At 50.5% G+C, this 27,000-nt stretch overlaps 2 protein-coding genes across 5 annotated transcripts in view; both read left to right on the forward strand.

Annotated features, from left to right (window-relative positions):
- fes (FES proto-oncogene, tyrosine kinase) overlaps positions 1–21,399 on the forward strand; it is a 109,185-nt gene extending 87,786 nt beyond the window's left edge. For all 3 annotated transcript variants that reach the window (XM_073024771.1, XM_073024770.1, XM_073024773.1), the window contains exons 16-19: positions 5,185–5,308; positions 12,447–12,604; positions 17,398–17,520; positions 19,296–21,399. In XM_073024771.1, the coding sequence (XP_072880872.1) occupies positions 5,185–5,308; positions 12,447–12,604; positions 17,398–17,520; positions 19,296–19,438 (548 nt within the window). In that variant the 3' untranslated portion in view covers positions 19,439–21,399. The remainder of the gene's footprint in view (positions 1–5,184; positions 5,309–12,446; positions 12,605–17,397; positions 17,521–19,295) is intronic.
- Positions 21,400–24,106: 2,707 nt separating this feature from the next.
- man2a2 (mannosidase, alpha, class 2A, member 2) overlaps positions 24,107–27,000 on the forward strand; it is an 89,444-nt gene continuing 86,550 nt past the window's right edge. The window contains exon 1 of one of the 2 annotated variants that reach the window (XM_073024775.1): positions 24,107–24,445. In XM_073024775.1, coding sequence (XP_072880876.1) covers positions 24,314–24,445 — 132 coding nt within the window. In that variant the 5' untranslated portion in view covers positions 24,107–24,313. The remainder of the gene's footprint in view (positions 24,446–27,000) is intronic. The other variant, XM_073024774.1, reaches the window with a different exon arrangement.

Here is a 27,000-nt window from a genome sequence, read left to right on the forward strand (position 1 = left end):
AGGGCAGCCAAACTTCTCCATTATCTTCCATAAGCCATCTCTGCTGACCGTAGCAAATGCCTTGGTCAGATCGACGAAGGTCATAAAGAGTTCGCTGTGCTGCTCTTGACATTTTTCCTGGAGTTGGCGTGCAGCAAATATCATGTCGACAGTTCCACGCTCTGCACGGAAGCCACCCTGCCTTTCTGGGAGGAGACCTTGCTCAAGGTGTTGGAGAAGGCGATTAAGCAGGACGCGAGCCGAGATCTTCCCAGCTATGGACAGGAGGGAGATGCCTCGGTGATTGTCACAAGACTGGCGGTTGCCTTTCCTCTTGTAGATGTGGACAATTCTGGCATCTTTCAACTGTTGCGGGACCTTTCCTTCATTCCACATAGACTGGAAGAGCTCAATCAGCTTCTGTATCATGAATGGGCCTCCTGCTTTGTAGACTTCAGCAGGGATTGCATCTGATCCTGGTGCTTTGCTGCAAGAAAGCTGCCTGATGGCTTTTCTGGTTTCTTCTGTGGGGAGGTTGTCAAGGTCCAGGTTGATCTCCACCTGAAGTAGGCGAGCAATGGCCTCATCATTGATTTTGGCAGGGCGGTTGAGGACCTGGGTGAAGTGTTCAGCCCATCTCTCCAAAATCTGCTTTTTCTCTGTCAGCAGCTGAGTCCCATCGGCACTGAGGAGGGGGGAGGAGCCAGAGGACTGAGGTCCATACATAGCCTTCAAAGCGTTGTAGAAACGCTTGGTGTCGTGACTGTCTGCGTAGCCCTGGATCTCATCAGCCTTATTGCTGAACCAGACATCCTGCATCTCACGGAGTTTCTTCTGCACTTTCCGTCTTGCACTGGCGAAGGCATCTATCTTTGCTTGTGATGTGGGATCGTTCTGGTGTGCTCTGAACAGTTGGTGTTTCTCTGACAACAGTGCCTGTATCTCCTCGTTGTTCTCATCGAACCAGTCTTGATGTCTACAGATTGCTGGTCCGAGGTGTTCGAGAGCGGTAGAGTAGACTGCATCTCCGAAAGCCGTCCACTGCTCTTCAACGCTGGTGTGGTCATCCTGGGGTGTGTCAAGCAGCCGGCTATCTAGGTCTTCACCAAATTCTTCTGCAACTACGCTACTCTTCAGCTTGGAGACATTGAGCCTCTTTGCAGTCTTCTGAACTTGGGGTCTTCTCACAGGCAGGATGCGAAGTTTAAACTTGGACACTATGAGTCGATGATCCGTCCAGCAGTCGGCACCACACATGGCCTTTGTCACTCTCACGTCTTGCCAGTCCCTCTTTCTGGTGATGACATAGTCAATAGTTTTTGATTAATCAGGGCATCAAAGGTTACCAGGAGAAGGTAGGAGAGTGGGGGTTGAGAGGGATAATAAATCAGCTGAGATGGAATGGTGGAGCAGACTCATTGGGCAAAACGGCCCAATTCTTAACCCTATGTCATGTTCATTCAGCTGGAAGCTTGGGAAGGTGGGAAAGGTAAGAGCACAACTCATACCTGTTCCTTGGCCCCAGAGATCTATGTGCCGCTGGTGCCTCACAGAACTCCACTCCCTGCAAGTCGCTCCCTGTCCTGAGTAACTCACAGACAACACTACAGGGTCTCAGCAGGTCAGGCAGAACCTCTGGAGGGAAATGGCCAGTCAGTGCTTCGGGTCGAGAGCTTTTATCTAGACCACTTCCCCAGTTCAGATCCTTCCCGCCTACATCTGGAACACCTCATGGGTTTTTTTTTTAAACGCTTCCCTCCACAGAAGCTGCTCAGCTCCCTGAGTTTGCCCTGTACATTGTTTGTTGTTCCAGATTCAGTCTCTTGCGATTTTTAAAATGTTATTTATTTTATTTTAAAGATGTAGTTCTACAGGCCTTTCTGTCCCAACAAGCCCACACCTCCCAATTATACCAGCATGACCAATTAACTCGTAAGTCTTTGGAATGTGGGGGGAAGCTGGAGCACCCAGAGGAAACCCACACGGTCACAGGGAGAATGTACAGACTCCTTACTGACAACAGCGGGAATTGAACCGGGGTCGCTGGTGCTGTAATAACATCGTGTGAACTGCTATAAGTACCGTGTGCCTCCACGTTGCACAGCACCTTGAGCTGGAATATATCGCCCACCCTTCATGGCTGGGTCCAACTCCTGAAACTTCCTCCTCAGCAGAGTGACTTCAGAAGGACGGGAGCAGGTGCAGCACCAGGCTCTCAGACACAGTAAACGCTGCCCTTCCCACCGATAACCAATCCTGAGAAGTGAAAAATAACACCAAACAGATTTAAAGATTAGGTTAATTATTTGTCGTGGGGGTGGGGGGGGGGACATCAAAACTTTATGCGTCGTTCCCATCAACGACCAGCACAGTCTGAGGATCGCACAAGTGTTGCCAACAAAGAGTGGCTACAGCTCACTAACCCGAACCTGTACGTCTCTGGAACGTGGGAGGAAACCCGTGCAGTCACAAGAAGAACGTTCAGACTTTGTACAGACGGTGGCTGGAATTGATCCCAGATCGCTGGCTTTATAAAGCATTACGTTAGCCGCCATGCTACTGGTTGTGAAATCTCCCCTCAGCACTGGTATCAATTCCTTCCTGTTCCTTTCCACTCGCTGCACTCACCATCCTCAGGCCAGCACGGAGGAGTCTGGCTGAAGGGCCTGTCCTTTCCGCTCGCCATCCTCAGGCCAGCGCGGAGGAGTCTGGCTGAAGGGCCTGTTCCTTCCGCTCGCTGCACTCACCATCCTCAGGCCAGCGCGGAGGAGTCTGGCTGAAGGGCCTGTCCTTTCCGCTCGCCATCCTCAGGCCAGCGCGGAGGAGTCTGGCTGAAGGGCCTGTTCCTTTCCGCTCGCCATCCTCAGGCCAGCGCGGAGGAGTCTGGCTGAAGGGCCTGTTCCTTCCGCTCGCCATCCTCAGGCCAGCGCGGAGGAGTCTGGTTGAAGGGCCTGTTCCTTCCGCTCGCCATCCTCAGGCCAGCGCGGAGGAGTCTGGTTGAAGGGCCTGTTCCTTCCGCTCGCCATCCTCAGGCCAGCGCGGAGGAGTCTGGCTGAAGGGCCTGTTCCTTCCGCTCGCTGCACTCACCATCCTCGGGCCAGCGCGGAGGAGTCTGGCTGAAGGGCCTGTTCCTTCCGCTCGCCATCCTCAGGCCAGCGCGGAGGAGTCTGGCTGAAGGGCCTGTCCTTTCCGCTCGCTGCACTCACCATCCTCAGGCCAGCGCGGAGGAGTCTGGCTGAAGGGCCTGTCCTTTCCGCTCACCATCCTCAGGCCAGCGCGGAGGAGTCTGGCTGAAGGGGCTGTCCTTTCCGCTCACCATCCTCAGGCCAGCGCGGAGGAGTCTGGCTGAAGGGCCTGTTCCTTCCGCTCGCCATCCTCAGGCCAGCGCGGAGGAGTCTGGCTGAAGGGCCTGTCCTTTCCGCTCGCTGCACTCACCATCCTCAGGCCAGCGCGGAGGAGTCTGGCTGAAGGGCCTGTCCTTTCCGCTCACCATCCTCAGGCCAGCGCGGAGGAGTCTGGCTGAAGGGGCTGTCCTTTCCGCTCACTGCACTCACCATCCTCGGGCCAGCGCGGAGGAGTCTGGCTGAAGGGCCTGTCCTTTCCGCTCGCCATCCTCAGGCCAGCGCGGAGGAGTCTGGCTGAAGGGCCTGTTCCTTTCCGCTCGCTGCACTCACCATCCTCGGGCCAGCGCGGAGGAGTCTGGCTGAAGGGCCTGTCCCTTCCGCTCACCATCCTCAGGCCAGCACGGAGGAGTCTGGCTGAAGGGCCTGTTCCTTTCCGCTCTCCATCCTCGGGCCAGCGCGGAGGAGTCTGGCTGAAGGGCCTGTCCTTTCCGCTCACCATCCTCAGGCCAGCGCGGAGGAGTCTGGCTGAAGGGCCTGTCCCTTCCGCTCACCATCCTCAGGCCAGCGCGGAGGAGTCTGGCTGAAGGGCCTGTCCTTTCCGCTCGCTGCACTCACCATCCTCAGGCCAGCGCGGAGGAGTCTGGCTGAAGGGCCTGTCCTTTCCGCTCGCCATCCTCAGGCCAGCGCGGAGGAGTCTGGCTGAAGGGCCTGTCCTTTCCGCTCACCATCCTCAGGCCAGCGCGGAGGAGTCTGGCTGAAGGGCCTGTTCCTTTCCGCTCGCTGCACTCACCATCCTCGGGCCAGCGCGGAGGAGTCTGGCTGAAGGGCCTGTCCCTTCCGCTCACCATCCTCAGGCCAGCACGGAGGAGTCTGGCTGAAGGGCCTGTCCTTTCCGCTCGCTGCACTCACCATCCTCAGGCCAGCGCGGAGGAGTCTGGCTGAAGGGCCTGTCCTTTCCGCTCGCCATCCTCAGGCCAGCGCGGAGGAGTCTGGCTGAAGGGCCTGTTCCTTCCGCTCGCTGCACTCACCATCCTCGGGCCAGCGCGGAGGAGTCTGGCTGAAGGGCCTGTCCTTTCCGCTCGCTGCTCTCACCATCCTCAGGCCAACGCGGAGGAGTCTGGTTGAAGGGCCTGTCCTTTCCGCTCGCTGCACTCACCATCCTCAGGCCAGCGCGGAGGAGTCTGGTTGAAGGGCCTGTCCTTTCCGCTCGCCATCCTCAGGCCAGCGCGGAGGAGTCTGGCTGAAGGGCCTGTTCCTTTCCGCTCGCCATCCTCAAGCCAGCGCGGAGGAGTCTGGCTGAAGGGCCTGTCCTTTCCGCTCGCTGCACTCACCATCCTCGGGCCAGCGCGGAGGAGTCTGGCTGAAGGGCCTGTCCTTTCCGCTCACCATCCTCAGGCCAGCGCGGAGGAGTCTGGCTGAAGGGCCTGTCCTTTCCGCTCGCCATCCTCAAGCCAGCGCGGAGGAGTCTGGCTGAAGGGCCTGTCCTTTCCGCTCACCATCCTCAGGCCAGCGCGGAGGAGTCTGGCTGAAGGGCCTGTTCCTTCCGCTCGCTGCACTCACCATCCTCAGGCCAGCGCGGAGGAGTCTGGCTGAAGGGCCTGTCCTTTCCGCTCGCTGCACTCACCATCCTCAGGCCAGCGTGGAGGAGTCTGGCTGAAGGGCCTGTTTTCCTGCTATACAACTCCCGTCACAAACACACAGCGTGGCATTGTGACTGCCTGCAACACAGAGAGATTCTCAGCTGGTCAGGCGGCATCTGTGGGGGTGGAAATCAGTTTGCAGGAAGGTCAGCAGAGCTGGAAGTTGCCAAGGTGAGGAAGTTTAAGTCATTGAGGTTTCACTTGTAACTCTCTCGATTCAGGAGGAGATTTCTTGACGTTTCTACGGAACGAAGCCAGTCGTTTGACTACCAAAGACCTGATCAAGATGGCGGAGAATGCTGCTGCGGGGATGGCCTACCTGGAGAGCAAGCATTGCATCCACAGGTCAGTGGTGGTCATCTCCAGGGCACCCTAGCAACGTGCTGGGGTCACAGTGTCACCCCACGCCCCACCCACCCACCCTGGTGGTGTCACACTTCTCCATGGTACATTTCAGTAATTTCCCTCCCCTCCATCTGCAGGAGGGTAGGTTGAGTGAGTTAGGGCTTTTCTCTCCGGAGTGAAGGAGGTTGTGAAGTGACTTTCAGAGGTATACAAAATGATAAGAGGCATTGATAGAGTTGACAGGCAGGGACATTTTCTCTGGAGCTGAAATGGCTAATACAAGGGGGCATAATTTAAAGTGATTGAGGGAAAGAAGAGGAGGGATATCGGGGGCATCATGCCAGGGATAGTGGTAGAGGCAAATATGTTAGGGGCAGTTACAGGTACAGTAAGTACGTTGCCAGTGTGCTGAGAATTGATGCAGAGTTGGTGCTGTGTAATTGGGTGAGATGTGGGAACTCCGGGAGACCCCCAGTCTCCCTGATAACTACATCTGCAAATAGAGTTCCAAACTGCAGCTCCTTAGGGACCTCGTTACGGAATTGGAGCTACAGCTCGATGGCCTTCAACTCATACGGGAGACTGAGGAGGTGACGGATAGGAGCCACAGGGAAGTAGAGTTTCAGGATGCAGGTACTTGGGTGCCTGTCAGGAAGGGTAAGGGGAATAGGCAGCCAGAGCAGAGTACCCCTGTGGCCTTTCCCCTCGATAATAAGTATAGCACTTTGGATACTGCTGGGGATGGGGATGGGGGGGTGGGGGGGAGCTGCAGTAACCTGATCTCTGCCATTGATCTCTGTCCCTCTGACTCAGAAGGGAAGGGAGAAGAGGAGGGGATTCCACAATGAGAGGAGTAGACATGAGATTTTGTGGACATGGAAGAGATATGCAAATTGCCACGCTGGTACCAGGGTCCGGGATGTCTCGGATCGGGTCCACAGCTTTCCAGGGGAGGGTGAGCAGCTGGAAGACATGGTACCAGTGACATGGGTAGGAAAAGGAAGTCCTGAAGAATGAATTTAGGAAGCTAGGTAGAAATCTGACAAACAGGTCTTCCAGGTAGTATCTCTGGATTGATAAAATGGGATGATTTGGCAGTTGACTGTGAGGCTGAGGAACTGGTGCAGGGGATGGGTTTCAGATTTGTGGATCATTGGGATCTCTTCTGGGGGAAGGTACCACTTGTACAAAAGGGATGGGTGAAACCGGAATCCGAGGGGATCCTTGCTGGCAGCTTGCTAGAACGGTTGGGGAGGGTTTAAACTAATTTGGCGGGGGGGGGGGAGGTGGAAGCTGGTGTACTACAAAAGCAGATGCATTGTGTAGTGAGACAGTGAGGAAGGACAGGCAGATGACAAGGCAAAATTGCAGTCAGTGAGTTAGTGTAAAAGGGGGCCAAAAGGTGTGATGAAGAAAGGACTGGAAATGTATATTTGAATGCACGTACTGTATGGAATAAGGTAGATGATCTTGTGGTGCAGTTAGAGATTGGCTGATTTGATGTTACGGGCATCACAGAGTTGTGGCTGAAAGATCATAGTTGGAGCTTAATGTCCAAGGCAGGGAAATGGAGTGGGCTGGCTCTGTTGGTAAAGAAATGAAGTCAAATCCTTAGAAAGAGGTGACATAGGATCAGAAGATGTAGAATCTTTGTAGGTAGAGTTAAAAAACTGCAAACTGATCGGAGTTATATATAGGCCTCCGAACAGTAGCCAGGATGTGCACTACAAATTACAATGGAAGATAGAAAAGGCAGGTAAAAAGGACATGGGAGGTTTCAATATGCAAGTAGATCAGGAAAATCAGTTTGGTACTGGATCCCAAGAGAGCTAATTTGTAGAATGTCTACAAGATGGCTTTTTAGAGCAGCTTGTGGTTGAGGCCACTAGGGGGAACGGCAATTCTGGATTGGGTGTTATGTAATTGTCCAGATTTGATTAGGAAGCTTAAGGTAAAGGAACTCTAAGGAGGTAGTGATCATAATATAACAGAATTCACCCTGTAATTTGAGAGGGAGAAGAAAAGTCAGATGTATCGGTATTATAGTGCAGTTAGTGGAATTACAGAGGCATGAAAGAGAACTGGCCAAAATTGATTGGAAGGGGACACTAGCAGGGATGACAGCAGAGCAGCAATGGCTGGAATTTCTTGGAGAAATTAGGAAAGGTGCATCCCAAAGATGAAGCAGTATTCTAAAGGGAGGATGAGGCAACCGTGGCTGACAAGGGAAATCAAAGCCAACATAAAAGCAAAAGAGAGGGTCCTGGGTGCTAGGGCCCATGATGTATCGGAGCAGCTGCAGAATATTCTCAAACAAGTATTGTCTGTGAAGATGAATGTTTCAGTTTGTATAATGTAGAACCATTCGAACAGCCAGAGGTCATGGTGCATATTGGCACCAATGACATAGAAAGAAAAGGGGAAGCGGTCTTACACAGTGAGTATATAGAGTTAGGAAAGAGGCTGAAGAGAAGGACCTTCCAAGGTTATAATCTCCAGTATACTCCCAGTCCCATAGACCAGTGCAGGTAGGAATGGGGTGATAGCACAGATAAATGAGTGGCTGCGGAGATGGTGCAGGGGACAGGGTTTCAAGTTCTTGATCATTGGAACATTTTCTGGGGAAAGGATGACCTGTAGAAGAGGGATGGGTTGTACCTGAACTGGAGGGGAACCAATATCCTGGCCGGGAAGTTTGCTGATGCTACTCAGGAGAGTTTTACAGGGGGTTGCGAACTGGAGCCACGGCTCAGTAAGGGGAGGTTTGGATTGGAAGGTAGGGGTCAGGAGAAGTATTGAAAGGCCAAAGTGAAATAATAAGTATGATGGGACAGATTGTTTGAAGTGTGGTTAGTTTAATGCTAAGAGTATTATGGGTAAAGGTGATGAACTTAGAGCATGGATCAGTATATGGAACTACGATGTAGCTGTTACTGAAACCTGGTTGAGAGAGTGGCAGGAATAGGTGATTAATGTGCCAGGTTTTCAGGGTTTTAGAAAAGATAGAGGAGGAAGTAAAAGAGGGTGGGAAGTTGCACCACTGATCAGGGACAATATCACAGCTACACTCAGGGGAGACATTATGGAGGATATCAGACACTGAGACTGTTTGGTGGAACTCAGGAATGGGAAGGATGCAATCACACTGACGGGATTGTAGTACAGACCCCTCCCCCCCAATAGCCACCGGCACATCAAGGAACGAATACGTAATCAGATTAAGGAAATGTGAAAAGATAGTAGGGTTGATGTCATGGGAGATTTCAACCTCTCTGATATAAACTGGGACCTCCTTAGTGCAGGGGGTTTAGATGGGACTGAATGTGTTAAGTGTATCCAGGATGGTTGCTTAAATCAATACGTGGACAGTCCAGTGAGAGGAGGGGCTGTACTGGACGTGGTGTTGGGTAATGAGCCTGACCAGTGACTGACCATTCAGTGGGTGCTTAAAGATCAATTGCACAGAGCACAGGAAAGGCACGGTCCTTTTAGAAAGAAGAACAGGGTTGGAAAGATGAGGGAACCTTGGATGTCCAGGTGATGAATTTAGTCCAGAAGAAAAGGGAAAGGTCTGTAAAGCTTCAGAAGTCGGAATCAAACGAAAGACACAAGGAGTCTAAAGAAGCCAAAAAAAACTAAAGAAGGGAATTAGGAAAACCTGGAGGGTCCATGATAAGTCCTTGGCAAGTAGGGATTAAGGTGAATCCCAAGGCATTCTTTACATCGGGGTCCCCAACCGTGGACCAGTTTAATATTGACAGTATTCTTGAGGACTGGCCGACGGGGGGGGGGGGGGGGGGGGTGTTCAAGTAGGGTTGCCAACTTTCTCACTCCCAAATAAGGGACAAAAGTAGCAGTCAAATACGGGACAGTTGTGTTTACCCTGAGAAAGACTACCATGACCATGATGCCTTGCGTGGGCACCTGTGTGCGCATGCGTGTACATGCCGATTTTTTCCTCTACAAATCAGTTTTGCCTTAATCTTCCTGATTCTGTTAAGTGAAACTACACTGTACATACATTATTTCTACTTTGTATAGGCTGTGTATTTATATCATTCCTGCTTTCACTATATGTTAGTGTTATTTTAGGTTTTATGTGTTATTTGGTAGGTTATTTCAAGTTCAACAGTGCATGACAGGGAATGAGGAAAGGTGCAGCTGACTCATATCGTTTCCTCATGGCCCGGTAGCACATGCTTTGCGGCCTGGTGGTTGGGGACTGCTGCTTTACATACATCAAGAGTAAAGGGGTAACTGCGGGGAGTGTGTGGGACCATTCAATGATAAAGAGGGTAACGTTTGCCTGGAAGCAGAGAAAGTGGGTGAGGTACTTAATGAGTACTTTGCTTCAATATTTACCAAGGAAAAGAATATGGAGGACCAGGAAATCAGTGCTGAGTGTGTAAATACATTAGGGCACTTAGAGGTCAAGGAGGAAGCTGAGCTTCCTTAGGAGTATTAAGGTGGATAAATCCCCAGGGTTTGATGGGATTTATCCCAGGTTACTGAAGGAGGCAAGATATGAGATTGTTGGGCTCTTAACCAATATCTTTACATCCTCTGTAGCCACAGACGAGGTCTTGGAGGACTGGCGAGTGGCTAATGTTGTACTTCTGTTTAAGAAGGGAAAATCCTGGGAACTGTAGACATGTGAGTCTCACATCCTTTGTAGGGAAGTTACTGGAGAAAATTCTTAGGGATAGGATACATGAGCATTTAGAAGCCCATGGCATAATTAGGGAGAGCCATGGCAGATCTTGCCTTACCAACTCTCCTGAGTTTTCTGACAAAGTGACGAGAGAGATTGATGAGGGCATGGCAGTGGGTGTTGTCTACATGGGTTTTAGGAAGATGTTTGACAAAGCCTGTCATGGGAGGCTAATCCAGAAAGTTAAGGTGAAGGGGATCTGTAGCGAATTGGCTGATTGGATTCAGAACTGGCTTGCGCATAAAAGACAGAGAGTAGTTGTTGAGGGGACTTGTTCAAGCTGGAGGTCTGTAATCAGTGGGGCTCCACAGGGACCTCTGCTATTTGTAATGTGTATAAATGACCTGGATGGATGGTTAGTAAATCGGCAGATGATACCAAAGTTCGTGGAGTTGATTAATCAGGGTGTGAAAGGTTACAGGGAGAAGGCAGGAGAATGGAGTTGAGAGGGATAATAAATCAGCCATGATGGAATGGCAGAACAGACTTGATGGGCTGAATGGCCTAATTATGCTTCTAGGTCTTATGGTCATTTAAGAAAGTCTTAAATAGACACATGGATGACAGAAATATGGAAGGCACTGTGGGAGGGAAGGGTTACATTGATCTTACGTCAGCACAATGTTGTCGGCCAAAAGACCTGTATTGTGCTACAGCGATCTATGTTTAAGGCAACATCCACCTTCACAGATCCTCGTAATCCGGCCCATTCCATCCCCGCCATACAGTTCATTCCATCTTCTCACAGCTCCCATTGGCAGGAGGTAGAGAATCCTGAAGTCTCACACCACCAACATCAACTTCTCCCGACCCTTTTGATTCTAGAACCAATCGGCATAGCCCTCATCACTACAGTTAGCAAAACCATGATCACTCTGATGGCTTTACGCTAAAACATACATTTTTCTGTTCTAAATGTGCTTTTCCTTGTAAAATTCTGTACAATTTAAATTTCTTTTTATTGAATGCTGCTTGTCTGATGGTGTGTATCTGGTGTGTGCCTGTGATGGTGTATGTCTGGTGTGTATCTGGTGGTGTGTGTCTGGTGGTGTGTGTGTCTGTGATGGTGTGCGTGTGTCTGGTGTGTATCTGGTGGTGTGTGTGTCTGTGATGGTGCGCGTGTGTCTGGTGTGTATCTGGTGGTGTGTGCCTGTGATGGTGTGTGTGTCTGTGATGGTGTGTATCTGGTGGTGTGTGTCTGTGATGGTGTGTATCTGGCGGTGTGTGTCTGGTGGTGTGTGTGTCTGTGATGGTGTGCGTGTGTCTGGTGTGTGTCTGCGATGGTGTGTATCTGGTGGTGTGTGTCTGGCGGTGTGTGTCTGTGATGGTGTGTGTCTGTGATGGTGTGCGTGTATCTGGTGGTGTGTGTCTGTGATGGTGTGCGTGTATCTGGTGGTGTGTGTCTGTGATGGTGTGTGTGTGTCTGGTGGTGTGTGCCTGCAATGGTGTGTGTCTGTGATGGTGTGCGTGTATCTGGTGGTGTGTGTCTGCGATGGTGTGTGTGTCTGTGATGGTGTGCGTGTATCTGGTGGTGTGTGTCTGCGATGGTGTGTGTGTCTGTGATGGTGTGTATCTGGTGGTGTGTGTGTCTGTGATGGTGTGCGTGTATCTGGTGGTGTGTGTCTGCGATGGTGTGTGTGTCTGTGATGGTGTGCGTGTATCTGGTGGTGTGTGTCTGCGATGGTGTGTGTGTCTGTGATGGTGTGTATCTGGTGGTGTGTGTGTCTGTGATGGTGTGCGTGTGTCTGGTGGTGTGTGCCTGCAATGGTGCTGCAAGTAGGATTTGCATTGCACCTGTGCACTTGACTTTGACAAGTGAAGGTGGTGAGACCCAGGAACTACAAGACCACCAAACCATAAAACATAGGAGCAGAAGTAGACCATTTGGCCCATCAGGGCTGTTCTGTCATTCCATTGTGGCAAATTTATTATGCCTCCCAACCTCCTCCTCCTGCCTTCTCCCTGTACCCTTTGACACCCTGACTAATCAATAACCTATCAATCTCTGCTTTAAATATACCCAATGTCTTGGCCTCCACTAACTTCCGTGGCAATGAATTCCACAGATTCACCACCCTCTGGCTAAAGAAATTCCTCCTTGTCTCTGTTCTAAAGGGATGCCCTTCTACTCTGAGGCTGTGCCCTCTGGTTCTAGACTCCCCCACTACAGGAAGCATCCTCTCCACATCCACTGTCTAGGCCTTTCAGTATTTGATAGGTTTCAGTGAGATCCCCCCATTCTTCTAAACTCCAGCAAGTACAGACTCAGAGCCAGTGATCACCCACCCACTAGAGGGAAGACATCTTCTCCACCCCCCCCCCCCCCAATCTGTGCAACCCCTCCCACTCACTCAGATCAGCACCTGATGTGTCTGCTTGTGTGATTTTGCTGGGCACACACTTCAGCTGATATCTGTTTCGTTGCAGAGATCTGGCTGCTCGGAACTGCTTGGTTTCTGAGAAGAACGTGTTGAAGATCAGTGACTTTGGCATGTCCCGTGAGGAGGAGGACGGCGTCTACTCTTCCACTGGGGGGATGAAGCAGATTCCAATCAAGTGGACGGCACCTGAGGCGCTCAATTACGGTGGGTTGTGTGTGCTCTGAGGCCAATTTCTTTCATAAGATGTGCCTTACTCGCCAAAATGGAGACAGGAAGTACAGCGCGCGTCTTTCCCTACATTCAGTTTTACTGGCGTTCTGGAGTCGGGAAGTGGTGCCGGAGTGTGTGCTGAGGGACGCACTGAGACTCTGCGGGGAAGATCCACGCTCCGTGGTCCCACTGCCCCTGGATGAGCCCCTGTGTGACGGCCTCTTCAACACCCCATTGTGTAAAGAGTGACCCTGGTGTTTTCTGGTCATGATTGTGGAGGGCTGAGACCCTGAGCCTGACCCCTCCTGTACTCATGGTGGGAGGGAGGGGGATGCGGAAATCACAAAGCATAGAACAGCACAACACGGGAACCGGTTCTTCAGCCCACAGAGTTCTGAGTCAATTTAATTAGTAATCAGATGGTCAATTCAACTAATCCCCTCTGCCAGCACAATGTCCATTTCCTTCCATTCACGTGTCTATCAAAGCATCCCTTAAAAGTCCGAATGTATCTGCCTCTGTCACCACCCCAGGCAGCTTATTCCAGGCACCCAGCTCTCTCTGTGTTTAAAAAAACTTGCTTCTCACATCTTTGAAGTTACCCTCTTTCACCCTCTCGTATTAGACATTTCAAACTTTGGGAGAAAGGTATATTTATTGTCTGCTTATCTATGCCTCTTATAATCTTATAAATCTCTGCCAGAACTCCCTCAGCCTCTGCCGCTGCAGAGAAAGCAACCCAAGTTTGTGCAACCTCTCGTTTTTGAACGTGCTGTCTAGTCCAGGAAGGTGTTTCTCCTTCCTGAGTTCCCTTACTTAGTTGCTGCGATATATTTTGTGATAAGGTGTGTTTCCTGAGCATGCCATATTGGCGGTGGAATATGTAGCTTCCCATCTCCATAGTTCCAGTCAGATCAACAGGGACATGAAGCAGAGGTGGCCGGCATCTCACTGCGATCTCCTTTCACAAAGGAGACCCAGCTCTGAGAGCTTGGACTGCACAGCACGTCTGGTGTGGGGCCTAGGGCCTCGGTCCAAATGAGGGATCACATCTTGTGGTCGGGTGAAGTGTGGGCACACACTCTATGGTCAGAGGTGTGGACACAGCTTATGACCAGCCTGAGAACTAGAACATCCAGGATGAAGGGAATATTAGGGATTTAGAGTCAGGAAGGACAGCAAATAATTTACTCAAGGTGTTTATCTAAATGCGCGTAGTATAAGAAATAAGGTGGATGATCTTGTTGCAATATTACAGATGGCCAGGTATGATGTTGTGGCCATCACTGAATTGTGGCTGAAGGATGGTTGTAGTTGGGAACTGAATGTCCAAGGTTACACGTTATATCAGAGGGATAGGAAAGTCGGCAGACAGGGTGGTGTGGCTCTGCTGGTAAAGAATGGCATCAAATCAGCAGAAAGATGTGACATAGGATTAGAAGATGTAAAATCCTTGTGGCAACAGGAGTGAATCTGCAGATGCTGGAAATAAATAAAAACACAAAATGCTGGCAGAACTCAGCAGGCCAGACAGCATCTATGGGAGGAGGTAGTGACGACGTTTCGGGCGGAAACCCTTCATCAGGAGTGCAGTAACATGGGATGGTCGAGGGGGGATAAGAAGTGGGGGGAGGGATGAAGTAGAGAGCTGGGAAGTGATAGGCTGGAGGGAAATGGGCTAGGGAGAAGGTGGAGAATTATGGGAAATAAAAGAGAAAGAAAGGTAGGGCTGGGGGGAGATTATAGTGAGGGGGGAAAAAGAGAGAGAAAGAGAACCAGACTAAAATTATAGATAGGGATGGGGGTAAGGGGGGGCAGGGGTATCAATGGAGGTCTGTGAGTTGGATGTTCATGCCGGCAGGTAGGAGGCTACCTAGGCGGGAGATAAGGTATTGCTCCATCGACCTGCATGTGGCCTCATCTTGACGGTAGAGGAGGCCATGGACAGACATGTCGGAGTGGGAGTGGTCTGTGGAATTGAAGTGTGTGGCCACAGGGAGATCCTGCCACTGCTGGAGGACTGAGCGCCGGTGTTCGGCGAAACGGTCTCCCAGTCTGCGACGGGTCTCCCCAATGTATAAATGGCCACATCGGGAGAACCGGATACAGTATATCACCCCAGTTGACTCGCAGGTGAAGTGGTGCCTCACCTGAAAGAACTGTCTGGGGCCTGGGATGGTGGTGAGGGAAGAAGTGTGGGGGCAGGTGTAGCACTTCTTCCGTTTGCAGGGATGAGTGCCCGGAGGGACGTCCGTGGGGAGGGATGGGGGGGATGAATGGACAAGGGAGTCGCGTAGGGAGCGATCCCTGCGGAAAGCCGAGAGTCGGGGGGAGGGGAAGATGTGTCTGGTGGTGGGATCCCGTAGGAGGTGGCAGAAGTTACGGAGGATTATGCGTTGGATCTGTAGGCTGGTAGGGTGATAGGTGAGGACCAGGGGGACTCTATCCCTGGTGGGCTCGCGGGGGGATGGGGTGAGGACAGAGGTGCGTGAAATACTGGAGATGCAATGGAGGGCAGAGTTGATAGTGGACAAAGGGAAGCCCCTTTCTTTAAAAAAGGAAGACATCTCCTTTGTCCTGGAATGAAAGGCCTCATCCTGAGAGCAGATGCGGCGGAGGCGGAGGAATTGAGAGAAAGGGATAGCATTTTTGTAGGAGACAGGATGGGAGGAGGAATAGTCTAGGTAGCTGTGAGAGTCTGTAGGTTTCTAGACCTAGAATGTAGTGGAATGTACATTCCAGTAAAGGGAATGTAGTGGATGTTGTATATTTGGACTTTCAGAAGGCTTTTGACAAGGTGCCACACATGAGGCTGCTTACCAAGTTAAGAACCCATGGTATTGCAAGAAAGTTACTAACATGGTTAGAGCACTGGCTGATGGGTAGGAGACAGCATGTGGGAATAAAAGGATCCTTGTCAGGTTGACTGCCGGTGACTAGTTGAGTTCCACAGGGGTCGGTGTTGGGACCACTTCTCTTTATGCTGTATATAACTGATTTAGATGATGGTAGATGGCTTTGTTGCCAAGTTTGCAGATGATACGAAGATTGGTGGAGGAGCAGTTAGTGTTGAGGAAACAGGTAGGATGCTGAAGGACCTGGACAGATTAGGAGAATGGGCAAGAAAGTGGCAAATGAAATACAATGTTGGAAATTACATGATTATATGTACGGACTATTTTCTAAATGGGGAGAAAATCCGTGAATCTAAGATGCAGAGGAACTTGGGAGTCCTTGTGCAGAACACCCTGAAGGTTAACTTGCAGGTTGAGTCGGTGGTGAGGAAGGCAAATGCCATGTTAGCATTCATTTCAGGAGGTCTAGAATACAAGAGCAAGGATGTATTGCTGAGGCTGTATAAGGCACTGGCGAGGCCTCACCTTGAGTATTGTGAATAGTTTTGTGCCCCTCATCTTAGAAAAGATGTGCTGGCATTGGAGGGGGTCCAGAGGAGGTTCACAAGGATGATTCCAGGAATGAAAGGGTTATCATATGAGGAACGTTCGATGGCTCTGGGTCTGTACTCGCTGGAATTCAGAAGGATGAGGGGGGATCTCATTGAAACCTTTAGGATGTTGAAAGGCCTAGACTGAGTAGATGTGGTAAGGATGTTTCCCATGGTGGGAGAGTCTAGGACAAGAGGGCACAGCCTCAGGATAGAAGGGCACCCTTTCAAAACAGAGATATGGAGAAATTTCTTTAGCCAAAGGGTGGTGAATTTGTGGAATTTGTTGCCACATGCAGCTGTGGAGGCCAGGTCGTTGGCTGTATTTAAGGCAGAGATTGATAGTTCTTGATTGAACAATGGCATCAACGGTTATGGGGAGAAGGCCGGGAACTGGAGTTCAGGAGGAGAGAAAAAAAGGATCAGCCATGATTGAATGGTGGAGCAAACTCAATGGGCCAGACGGCCTAATTCTGCTCCTGTGTCTTATGGTCTTATGAATGTCAGGAAGCATTTCCTCAATCAAAGGGGCTCGGAAGTGCTCAGCAATTCTCTGAAGAGTTGAAAATGAGAGAATCAACTCTCTGTCTCCAATCTGAGTGTCCTGGTTTTATCAGATATTGGGGAATGTGTATCTGGGATGATGCATGAGACTACTGGGGAACACAGCAAGTCAGGCAGCCTCTGTGGAGGGAGATGGACAGTCGACACTTTGGGCTGAGATCCTTCATTGGGACTCAATATTGACTGTCCATCCCCCTCCACAGATGCTGCCTGACTGAGTTTCTCCAGCATTTCCTGTGTTGCTTCAGGTCCAGGCAGGTGCAGATTCTGTGTCTTTGTGGATCTGAGTGGAAAGGTGGAATACTGCCCCTGATCTATTTCTGATGAAGAAATCTAGAAGTCAAAATATACAAACAGGGAAATATGTAAATACTGTGTAGTGATAGAAATATTTAAATAAAATTGAAGTATGGAATATAGAAATAGAGAAATGTGGTAATATAGACAGATGGGCACCTTCCAATCTCCATCCAGCAAACAGGAGTCACCTGCCATTCATTTCCAACACATCACCTGCAGCCTATTTAAACCCAGCTTTCATCCACAGCCCTTTCTTCACTCATTGAACCAGACAATATAGACACACAGATAGAGAAATAGAAAGATAGTGAAATATAGATCATAAATATAGACATAGAAATATATAAATGGAAATGTAGATGTGAAGGAGGGAAAGCACATTTGTGTTTCCTGTATAAAACTGTTGAAAGACACTTAGCTCAATGCCTGGAGGGCCAGCTCTCTGCCTCTGTTTATGACCGAGTTTGTTACGTCACAGGTCGGTTCACCACGGAGAGTGATATCTGGAGTTTCGGTATACTGCTGTGGGAGACCTTCACACTGGGCTCAACCCCGTATCCCACAATGACGAACCAGCAAACCCGTGAGGAGGTCGAACAAGGTGAGAGTTCACACAACAATAGAATGATGTTACAAGACTCTTGGATTTTACATAATTAACATTGCGTCTCCACCTGTTCCTTAAAGAATGACAGCACCGAATATGGGAGATTTACTCTGTATTTGACCTGTGCTTTCCAATGACTGGCAGCGTGTGATGGGACGGTGTAGACGGAGCTTCACTCTGTGTCTGAACTCAGGAGAGTGTGATGGGATGGTGTGGAGGGAGCTTCACTCTGTGTCTGAACTCAGGAGAGTGTGATGGGAAGGTGTGGAGGAAGCTTCACTCTGTGTCTGACCCCAGAAGGGTGCAATGGGACGGTGTAGAGGGAGCTTTACACTGTGTCTGACCCCAGAAGGGTGCGATGGGACGGTGTGGAGGGAGCTTCACTCTGTGTCTGACCCCGGGAGTGTGTGATGGGACGGTGTGGAGGGAGCTTCACTCTGTGTCTGACCCCGGGAGTGTGTGATGGGACGGTGTGGAGGGAGATTCACTCCATGTCTGACCTTGAGAGTATGTGATGGGATGATGTGGGGGGAGCTTCACTCCGTGTCTGACCTTGAGAGTATGTGATGGGATGATGTGGAGGGAGCTTCACTCAGGGTCTGACCTTGAGAGTATGTGATGGGATGGTGTGGAGGGAGCTTCACTCTGTGTCTGACTCCGGGAGTGTGTGATGGGATGATGTGGAGGGAGCTTCACTCTGTGTCTGACCTTGAGAGTATGTGATGGGATGGTGTAGACGGAGCTTCGCTCCGTGTCTGACCTTGGGAGTATGTGATGGGATGATGTGGAGGGAGCTTCACTCTGTGTCTGACCTTGGGAGTGTGTGATGGGATGATGTGGAGGGAGCTTCACTCTGTGTCTGACCCCGGGAGTGTGTGATGGGATGATGTGGAGGGAGCTTCACTCTGTGTCTGACCTTGAGAGTATGTGATGGGATGATGTGGAGGGAGCTTCACTCAGGGTCTGACCCTGGGAGTATGTGATGGGATGATGTGGCGGGAGCTTCACTCCGTGTCTGACCCCGGGAGTGTGTGATGGGATGGTGTGGAGGGAGCTTCACTCTGTGTCTGACCCCGGGAGTGTGTGATGGGACGGTGTGGAGGGAGCTTCACTCTGTGTCTGACCTTGAGAGTATGTGATGGGATGATGTGGGGGGAGCTTCACTCAGGGTCTGACCTTGAGAGTATGTGATGGGATGATGTGGGGGGAGCTTCACTCAGGGTCTGACCCTGGAACTGAATGATACCAGCAGTGGGAGTGTTTTACTCAAAGCCAATGGCCACTGCTGGACTCTGGCTCCGGATACAGGCAGGACTATACCAAAGTCCCTGGGCATCCAGCAGCCTGCTGACCTGTGTCACGGGAACTGTGATATACCATGAGGAAGGGAACTATGGCCGTGGTTCAAAATCTCCTGTAGCTGATGGCCACTTTGGGGTGACACAGTACTGTAGCAGTTAATCTAACACCCAACAACAGCATCTGTAAGACTGAGGCGCAATTCCCACCGAGAGGAGTTTGTATGTTCTCCCCATGACCGCATAGGTTTCCTCCAGGTGCTCTGGTTTCTTCCCACATTCCAAAGATGGACTAGTTGGGTGCGTGGCGTTGGCGCTGGAAACATGGCGACACTTGTGGGCTGCCCCCAGCACATCTTTGGACTCTGTTGGTCGTTGATGGAAACAATGCATTTTACTGTATGTTTCTCGATGTACATGCGACAAATAAATATCTTGGTCTTTCTTTCCTTGCTGTGTTTCTTGCCCTAGGCTACCGCATGGAATCTCCAGACACCTGTCCGGAAGAGATTTACAACATAATGACCCGCTGCTGGGAGTACGATCCGAAGAGACGGCCAAGTTTCAGCACCGTCCATCAACAACTTGTAAATATCAGGAAGAAGTGGAAGTGAATCTGGAAGTTCTGCTTTCTGCAGTCGGCTGTCTCCCCTGAGTGCGTGTGTGTGTGTATCTGCACTGTGCGCAGAGACCAGCAGACTGGACAGTAACATTCCAATGCTTAATGTCTTAGAGACGCTCTTGTCGGCAGTCCTGAGGAAGGATCTCAGTCTGAAACATCAACTCTTTACTCCTCTCCATAGGTGCTGCCTGACTTGCTGAGCTCCGCCAGCATTTTGTGTGTTGCTGATCTGGATTTCCTGCAGAATCTCTTGTGTATGTCTTGCTAGTGATGCACATGTGAAGTAATTGCAATTTTTTTCTTGTGTAATGTTGTAAGAGGATAATACTTCCTCTCTCGGGCAGTCAGTATCCCGAGCCACAGATTCGCGATGTGAAGCTGTCTTTGTGCCGAGTCAGCAGTTGTGTTCAACCTCGGGTTTGAGAGGCAAGCAACACCACCCTTGTGTCTCTCTTCCTCCTGCGACTGCCAGCAGGATGCGGCGGGGGTCTGCCTGTGTCTGTCGCTGCCCGAGGATTCCCCAGCAAGGGGGCCAACCCCTTCCCGGGCAGTGTGGCAACAGAGGGCGAGGCAACTGTAAACAGACTGCGAGGTGAATATTCAGGATGATAGGTTGGTGGCTGCTGATCCTTGGTTCAAGATTAATTCCCATTCACCTATGCACATGAACACAGCCAAACGAAACAGCGTTCCTCTGGGCCAAGGTGCAAAACACAGAACCAACAGCACACAGCACATATAATTATCATAGTAGAAAACATACAAATACAAAAAAGAGTAGCCCACATCCCCAAGTGTCACGGCCCGTAGACTGCTGGTGCATGGACGTTGTCCTGGGGCCATGTTTCTGCAAGAAAGATTTTTCCTCAGGGTTTACTCCCGAAGTCTTCCCCGTGAGTGGGTATAGCCACAAGGCAGAGGAGGTTTGAAAGCAGAGTTTTCTGTTTGCTAGATGAGCTGCCAACCACAGCTGACGAGCCCCATTTGCCCAGAGTGACTGGTTTTAAGGCGACAGTAACTCGCCTTTGTCGATTCTCCTGTCAGTAGGAACGGTTCCCCGAGGCTTAGTAACTGAGCCACGTATGAAGGCCAGGAGCTGGACTTGGTTGTCAGAGGCTATTTGAGACACTTGTCGTAGGGAGCATTTAATAGGCAGTGGGTAATCCCCAATTCCCTACCTAGACCCTCTTACGTGACACCATCAAGCCAGTTAAGGAGAATTCAAGATCCCAGGAGGTTGAAACGTGGATCATTGTCACCCCACTTTCAGCGCCCAGTAGCATGCTCACAACCGACCAACCCTAACCTTGCGTGACTTTGGGAGGAACCCGGAGGAAACCTACCCTGCTACAGGGAGAATGGCCAAACTCCAGGGCAGCAGCGGAAGTTGAACCTGGGTCACTGCGCGCCAGCCTCTGTGCCTCCCATTTTAATGTTGAGCCAACGTAGCTGGAGCATGGTGGAGCCCTCAAAAATTCGCACAGTTGGGCAATTAATTTTGGGGATATTTGCCAAACGATTCCAACCCAATTGTGTAAAATTCCCATGTGCTCTAGCCTGTTGGATTGTGGTCTCGGATTGAATGATCTACTGTCTCAATACTCTGTTCTGCAGAGATACCCAAGCCTTTTGGCCTGATCTGACCACCAGCACCCAACCCCTCGCATCCTCTCATCCAGTCCAAGGAATGGTGCCTTTGTATTTGTACTTGACTTTGTCTTTGAATGTATTGACTTTGAAATCCGGAAGAGTGATGTCTTCCAATTGTTTGATAAAGTTACACCAAGAAGGTCTGATAATGTCAGCAACGGATTAATGGGAACATGAATTGAAATTTGAAGAAACCGCATGTAGAGCCGAAACATTTGCTCCTTGTGTACCCATGCCCCTGTGTAAGGAAACTGCAGCCAGCTGCTCGATAATAAAGCTTAAAATGGTGTGTTTTAAATGTCACACTCGGGTGTTGAAATGGTTCTCTGGAGTGTGTAGTGAGATAAACACAACTGTGACCTTACTGAGTCGGGTTTAGCATCACTGGCATATCTCATGAAATTTGTTGATTTGCAGCAGCAGTACATTGCAACACAATAAATTTTTAAAAATGCAATATGAAATTTATCTAAAAAATCAAGCAAGCGCAAAAAGAGAGAGTAAATCAAAATCGTGGGGTAGTGTTTGTGGGTTCATTGTCCGTTCTGAAATCTGATGGTGGAGGGGAAGAAGCTGTTCCTGAAACATTGTGTGTGTCTTCAGGCTCCTGTACCTCCCCCTTGATGGTAGCAATGAGAAGAGGGCATGACCTGGGTGATGGGGGTCCTGAATGATGGACACTATCTCCTTAAGGCATCGATGGGTCTTTGAAGGTGTTGCTGCTGGTGTGGCTGCTGGCTGAGTTTACAGTCTTCGGTGACATCCCAAGTATCGATGCCAGAACTACTCGGGTGCTGGGCGGTTTCTTCACTCAGACCGAACACACTAGGGGAAAAAGTCCTCTGACCTGAAATGCTGTCTCTCCATTCATTTATCTGTGTATCTCTCCCTCCCAGTCCCCCGTCCCCTGTCCCCTCCTCCCCACTCCCACTCCCTGGGAATTGAACCCTGGTCACTGGCGCTGTAAACCATCATGCTATCGTGCCACTCCTTCCTCTCCGTAGATGCCACCTGACCTGCCGAGTTCCTCCAGCATTTTGTCTCATTACCCTGGATTTCCAGCATCTGCAGAATCTCTTGTGTTGTTATTTACTGAAGTCGGGTTTCCACACTGGAACAGTTTGTGCGGCTACAAACAATCTCTTTGAGAATTGGCCTATAATTAGAGCTGGTTTATTATTGTCCCACATATCAAGATACAGTGAAAAGCGTGCCTTGCTTACTGTTCGAGCAGACCATGTTGTTACTCAGTGCTTTGCAACCGTACAAAATGTTGTCTGCCTGTCAGGACCTCCTGCTTTTCGTGGGTTAATCCTGGCATGGGTCCTCCGTGTGTGCTCTGAATCAATGATTGGAGTCGGCTGGTCAGATGGTAAGAAGGGACTGGCTCTCCCCCTTGCTGTAGTGTTTGATGCTTCGAAGCGTGCAAAGAATTTGTTAAGCCTGTTAGTAAGAGAGGTGTCGCTGTCATCAGTCTTCTGCCTGATCTCGTAGTCTGTCAGAGCTTTAATTCCCTGCCACATCCGTTTGGTGTCACCTGTGTCACAGAAGTGTCCATGTATTTTGCTCGCGTAGGCCCTTTTCGCTTTCCTGATCCCTAGTGAAAGCGCAGTCCTGGCTGAGCGAATTGCACTCCTGTCCCCCGATCTGTAGGCTGTGTCACGGGCCTTCAGTAGTGAACGCACCTCTGGTGTCATCCATGGCTTTTTATAACCACGTGCGGTGAAGGTTTTCATCACAGTGACATCCTCCGTGCATTTGGCTCTGTAGCTGATTACTGCCTCCGTGTACTCCTCAATGTCTGTATGGTCATCATAGGAGGCTGCTGTTTTGAATATGTCCCAGTCTGTGTGCAAAAAACAGTCTTGCAGTGCTGAGGCTGCTCCTTTTGGCCAGACCCTTATCTGTCTTTTCTCTGCTCTCACACGTTTAAGCAGTGGTTTATATGCTGGTGTTAACATGACAGATATGTGGTCAGAGTGGCCAAGATGGGGGCGGGGGGCTGCTTTGTATGCCTGTGGTGTGTTTGTATAAACCAAGTCCAGTGTGTTGTCTCCCCTGGTTTTGAAATCCACATATTGCAGGAATTTGGGGAACACAGTCTTTAAGCTGGTGTGGTTAAAGTCCCCAGCAATCACCACAAAGCTGTCAGGATGTGTAGTCAGTAGCTCACTGATGGCTTCACGTAGGCCTCCCAGTGCTTCGTTAGCATTAGCCTCAGCATTGGCACTGGGAGCTACGTAAACAGCTGCCACCAGCACGATGGTGAATTCCCTCGGCAGACAGAACGGCCAGCATTTCACAATGAGAAATTCAGCCAGCGGTGAGCAGCTACTGTAGCGTTCACACACCAGCACTCAAAGGTTCCCACTCCGGAGACAAAAAGCAAAAGCCTCGCACTCCTGTGCAACTGAGGGGGAAGTCTGCATGTTTGCGGGTGCCATCTTTCAGGTGAGGTATTAAATAGAGAGCTCTCACTCCACTTCAGGGAGAGGCAAGAGTCATCTGGCGCTATTTCGATGAAAAGGCAGGCGATTTAATACTGTGTTGTAGGAATGCAGCAAGTCAGTCAGCGTCTTTGGAAGGGAATAAACAGTGAATGATGTGGGTCCGGACGTCCAGATACCTGCATGATAGGTCTCCTATCATTTTGCATTTCCCCCTCCCCCTCCCCCTCCCCCTCCCCCTCCCCCTCCCCCTCCCCCTCCCCCTCCCCCTCCTACTTTCAAATCTCACTATCTTTCCTTTCAGTTAGTCCTGACGAAGGGTCTCTGGCTGAAACGTCGATAGTGCTTCTCCCTGTAGATGCTGTCTGGCCTGCTGTGTTCCATCAGCACTTTGTGTGTGTTGCTTGAATTTCCAGCATCTGCAGATTTCCTCGTGTTTGCATTTGATAGCTCTCTCCGCCAGGTGGCGGTAGAGACGCAGTGGGAGGTCCGGACCTCCCCGCCGCCAGGGGCGCGGTGCTGCCGATGGCAGGGCGTGTCCAGGAGGAGGAGGTGTTGCGGATCCCGCCCACTGTCCAAACCCCTCTCTGCTCTCCTAACAAAGGCAGCGAGAACCAGCTGTTGCGACGGGGAGGAGGAGGCGGTGCTGGGGGTGGGTCTCCCGGCCCAACAGCTGTGCGGGAGGTCGGGGATGGAGCTGCGGCACCGAGAGGCCTAGACCAGGGTGGCCGCCGCCGCCGCCGAGTGCGGGGCTCCCGGGGCGCTCCGACATGAAGCTGAAGAAGCAGGTGACGGTGTGCGGCGGCGCCATTTTCTGCGTGGCCGTCTTCTCGCTTTACCTGATGCTGGACCGGGTACAACATGAGCCGGGCCGGCGGCACAGCGGCGTCAGCTTCCCGCGGGTAAGGACAATGCAGCGGGCACGCTGTCACCTGCAGCCTCAGGCACCCGGCGTCACCCCACAACCCCAGCAACCAGTGTCCCCGGGCGCCCAGCGGTACCCACAACCCCAGCAACCAGTGTCCCCGGGCACCCAGCGGTACCCACAACCCCAGCAACCAGTGTCCCCGGGCACCCAGCGGTACCCACAACCCCAGCAACCAGTGTCCCCGGGCACCCAGCGGTACCCACAACCCCAGCAACCAGTGTCCCCGGGCACCCAGCGGTACCCACAACCCCAGCAACCAGTGTCCCCGGGCACCCAGCGGTACCCACAACCCCAGCAACCAGTGTCCCCGGGCGCCCAGCGGTACCCACAACCCCAGCAACCAGTGTCCCCGGGCACCCAGCGGTACCCACAACCCCAGCAACCAGTGTCCCCGGGCACCCGGCGTCACCCCACAACCCCAGCAACCAGTGTCCCCGGGCGCCCAGCGGTACCCACAACCCCAGCAACCAGTGTCCCTGGCGCCCAGTATCACTGGTATCCTGTCATCCAAGTTCCCATCATCAGCCTACATGTCTGGCACCCAGTGCCACCTGAGCACTCTGACACCTTGCCACCCTCCAACATCAGATGCCTTCTGTGACCTGACGCCGAGTAAACAGACCCCCGGCAAGCAGTTTTGCACCTCATTGTCCGCCTGAGCCTAACACTGTCTGCCATTCTTCCATTCAATGCTTTCACGGAGAAACAAGCCTCTGTAATCTGTTTATTAAACAGCAAGCAATGCACAATAACAATTGTGCAGTCAGCTGAAAGCAGATTCTATTGCCCCTTTCAAGAGAGAATTGGATAATCGCTGTGGAGTAAGGTGAACAATTGGAGAACTATACTTTTAAGGATTATTTCTATAGTCTGTGACTGAGAAATTGAGCAGTAAATTAAAGAGCATGATAGGCTTGATGTTGTTCCAGAATGTTCTGGAATTAATGAGTGAATTAATGAAAAAAAAATTAATGCATTTTTAGAAAATCAATGCTAGCATTTTGTGTGTTATCCATTTGTATCTACAATGAGAATAATTTGTGTGGGTTGCTTATCTGAGAATGAAAGACAACCTTCCTTGTAAGGTCAGAATTAGGGATATCTGCTGATAATCAACACACATCTATCTGGAGCGGCATGGTAGCGAAACAGTTGGCATAATGCTCTTACAATGCCAGTGATGTGTTCAATTTCACCACTGTCTGTAAGGAGTTTGTTATGTTCTCCCCATGACCGTGTGGGTTTTCTCCCACATTCCAAAGGTTAATTAGTCAGTAGGGGCTTCTTGGGCCAGAAAGACCTGTTACCATGTTGTAGCTCGAAATCTTATATCTATCTGTAACCTGTTTTGCAAATGAAGCAGTCAGTACTTAGTAGGAAGAACTGGACGATTTGGACCTGGGTCTAATTTAGGGCAAGTAACATTCATGCCACAAAATGGCCTTCAGCAACAACCGACCCTTGACATTGAGAGGCCACTGAAGGGTCTCACACTATCAATGCCTTAATGAGGGGCACAGAGATGGGGGGTTCACCATTGTCTGGAAACATTGGCTACAAGACAGTGACAACAGAGGCTGTCTTGGCCTTGTAGCCAGGACTTCATCTACAAATCATCCACACAATCCCAACAGCGCTCAAAGCACAGCACAATCCCTATCAAAGCAGCCATTTTGATTGGCCCTAAACGTAACATCTCCCCTCTGCCATTGATGTGTCTACTAAATGCTTAGGAGTTACCCACCTAGGCTACTCAGGCAGCACCTCACAAACCCATGAAGTGGCAAGAACAGACACTCAGCGGCCATTGTATTAGGTACAGGAGTGGAATCTAATGTGGTCTTCAGCTGCTGTAGTCCATCCACTTCAAGAATTAGTGTGTTCAGAGATGCTCTTCTGTACACCACATTTGAGTTACTGACACCTTCCTGTCAGCTTGAATCATTCTCCTCTGACCTCTCTCATTAGCAAGACGTTTTCACCCATAGAATTGCCACTCTCTGGATTTTTTTTTTCTTTTTTGCACCATTATCTCTAAACTCTAGAGACTATTCTGTGTGAAATTCCCAAGAGATCAGCAGTTTCTGAGATACTCAACCTTGTCTGGCCCCAACAATCATTCCATGGTCAAAGTCACTTAATCACATTTCTTCCCCCATTCTGATGTTTGGTCTTGTCTGCATGCTTTAATGCATTGAGGTGCTGGCATGATTGGCTAATTAGATATTTGCATTAATGAGCAGGTGTACCTGTGTACTTAATAAAGTGGCCACTAAGCGTAGGAACACCCCTGTGCTTTGCACCCTATCTTAACTTGGAAATGAATCTGTTTTTCTGTTGTGTGCCTTGTATCAATTTTGGAATTCTCCCACAATCCAAAGACTTACTGGTTCGTAGGTTAATTGGTCATTGTATATTGTCCTGTGATTTAGGCGGGTGGTGCGGCTCAAAGGGCCAGACAGGCCTGTTCTACGCTGCATCTCCAAATAAATAATGAATGACTGCATACTTTTGCCAGGAGAGGGTTAT

The sequence above is a fragment of the Hemitrygon akajei genome, chromosome 21 (genome assembly GCF_048418815.1).
Source record: "Hemitrygon akajei chromosome 21, sHemAka1.3, whole genome shotgun sequence".
Taxonomy (NCBI): domain Eukaryota; kingdom Metazoa; phylum Chordata; class Chondrichthyes; order Myliobatiformes; family Dasyatidae; genus Hemitrygon; species Hemitrygon akajei.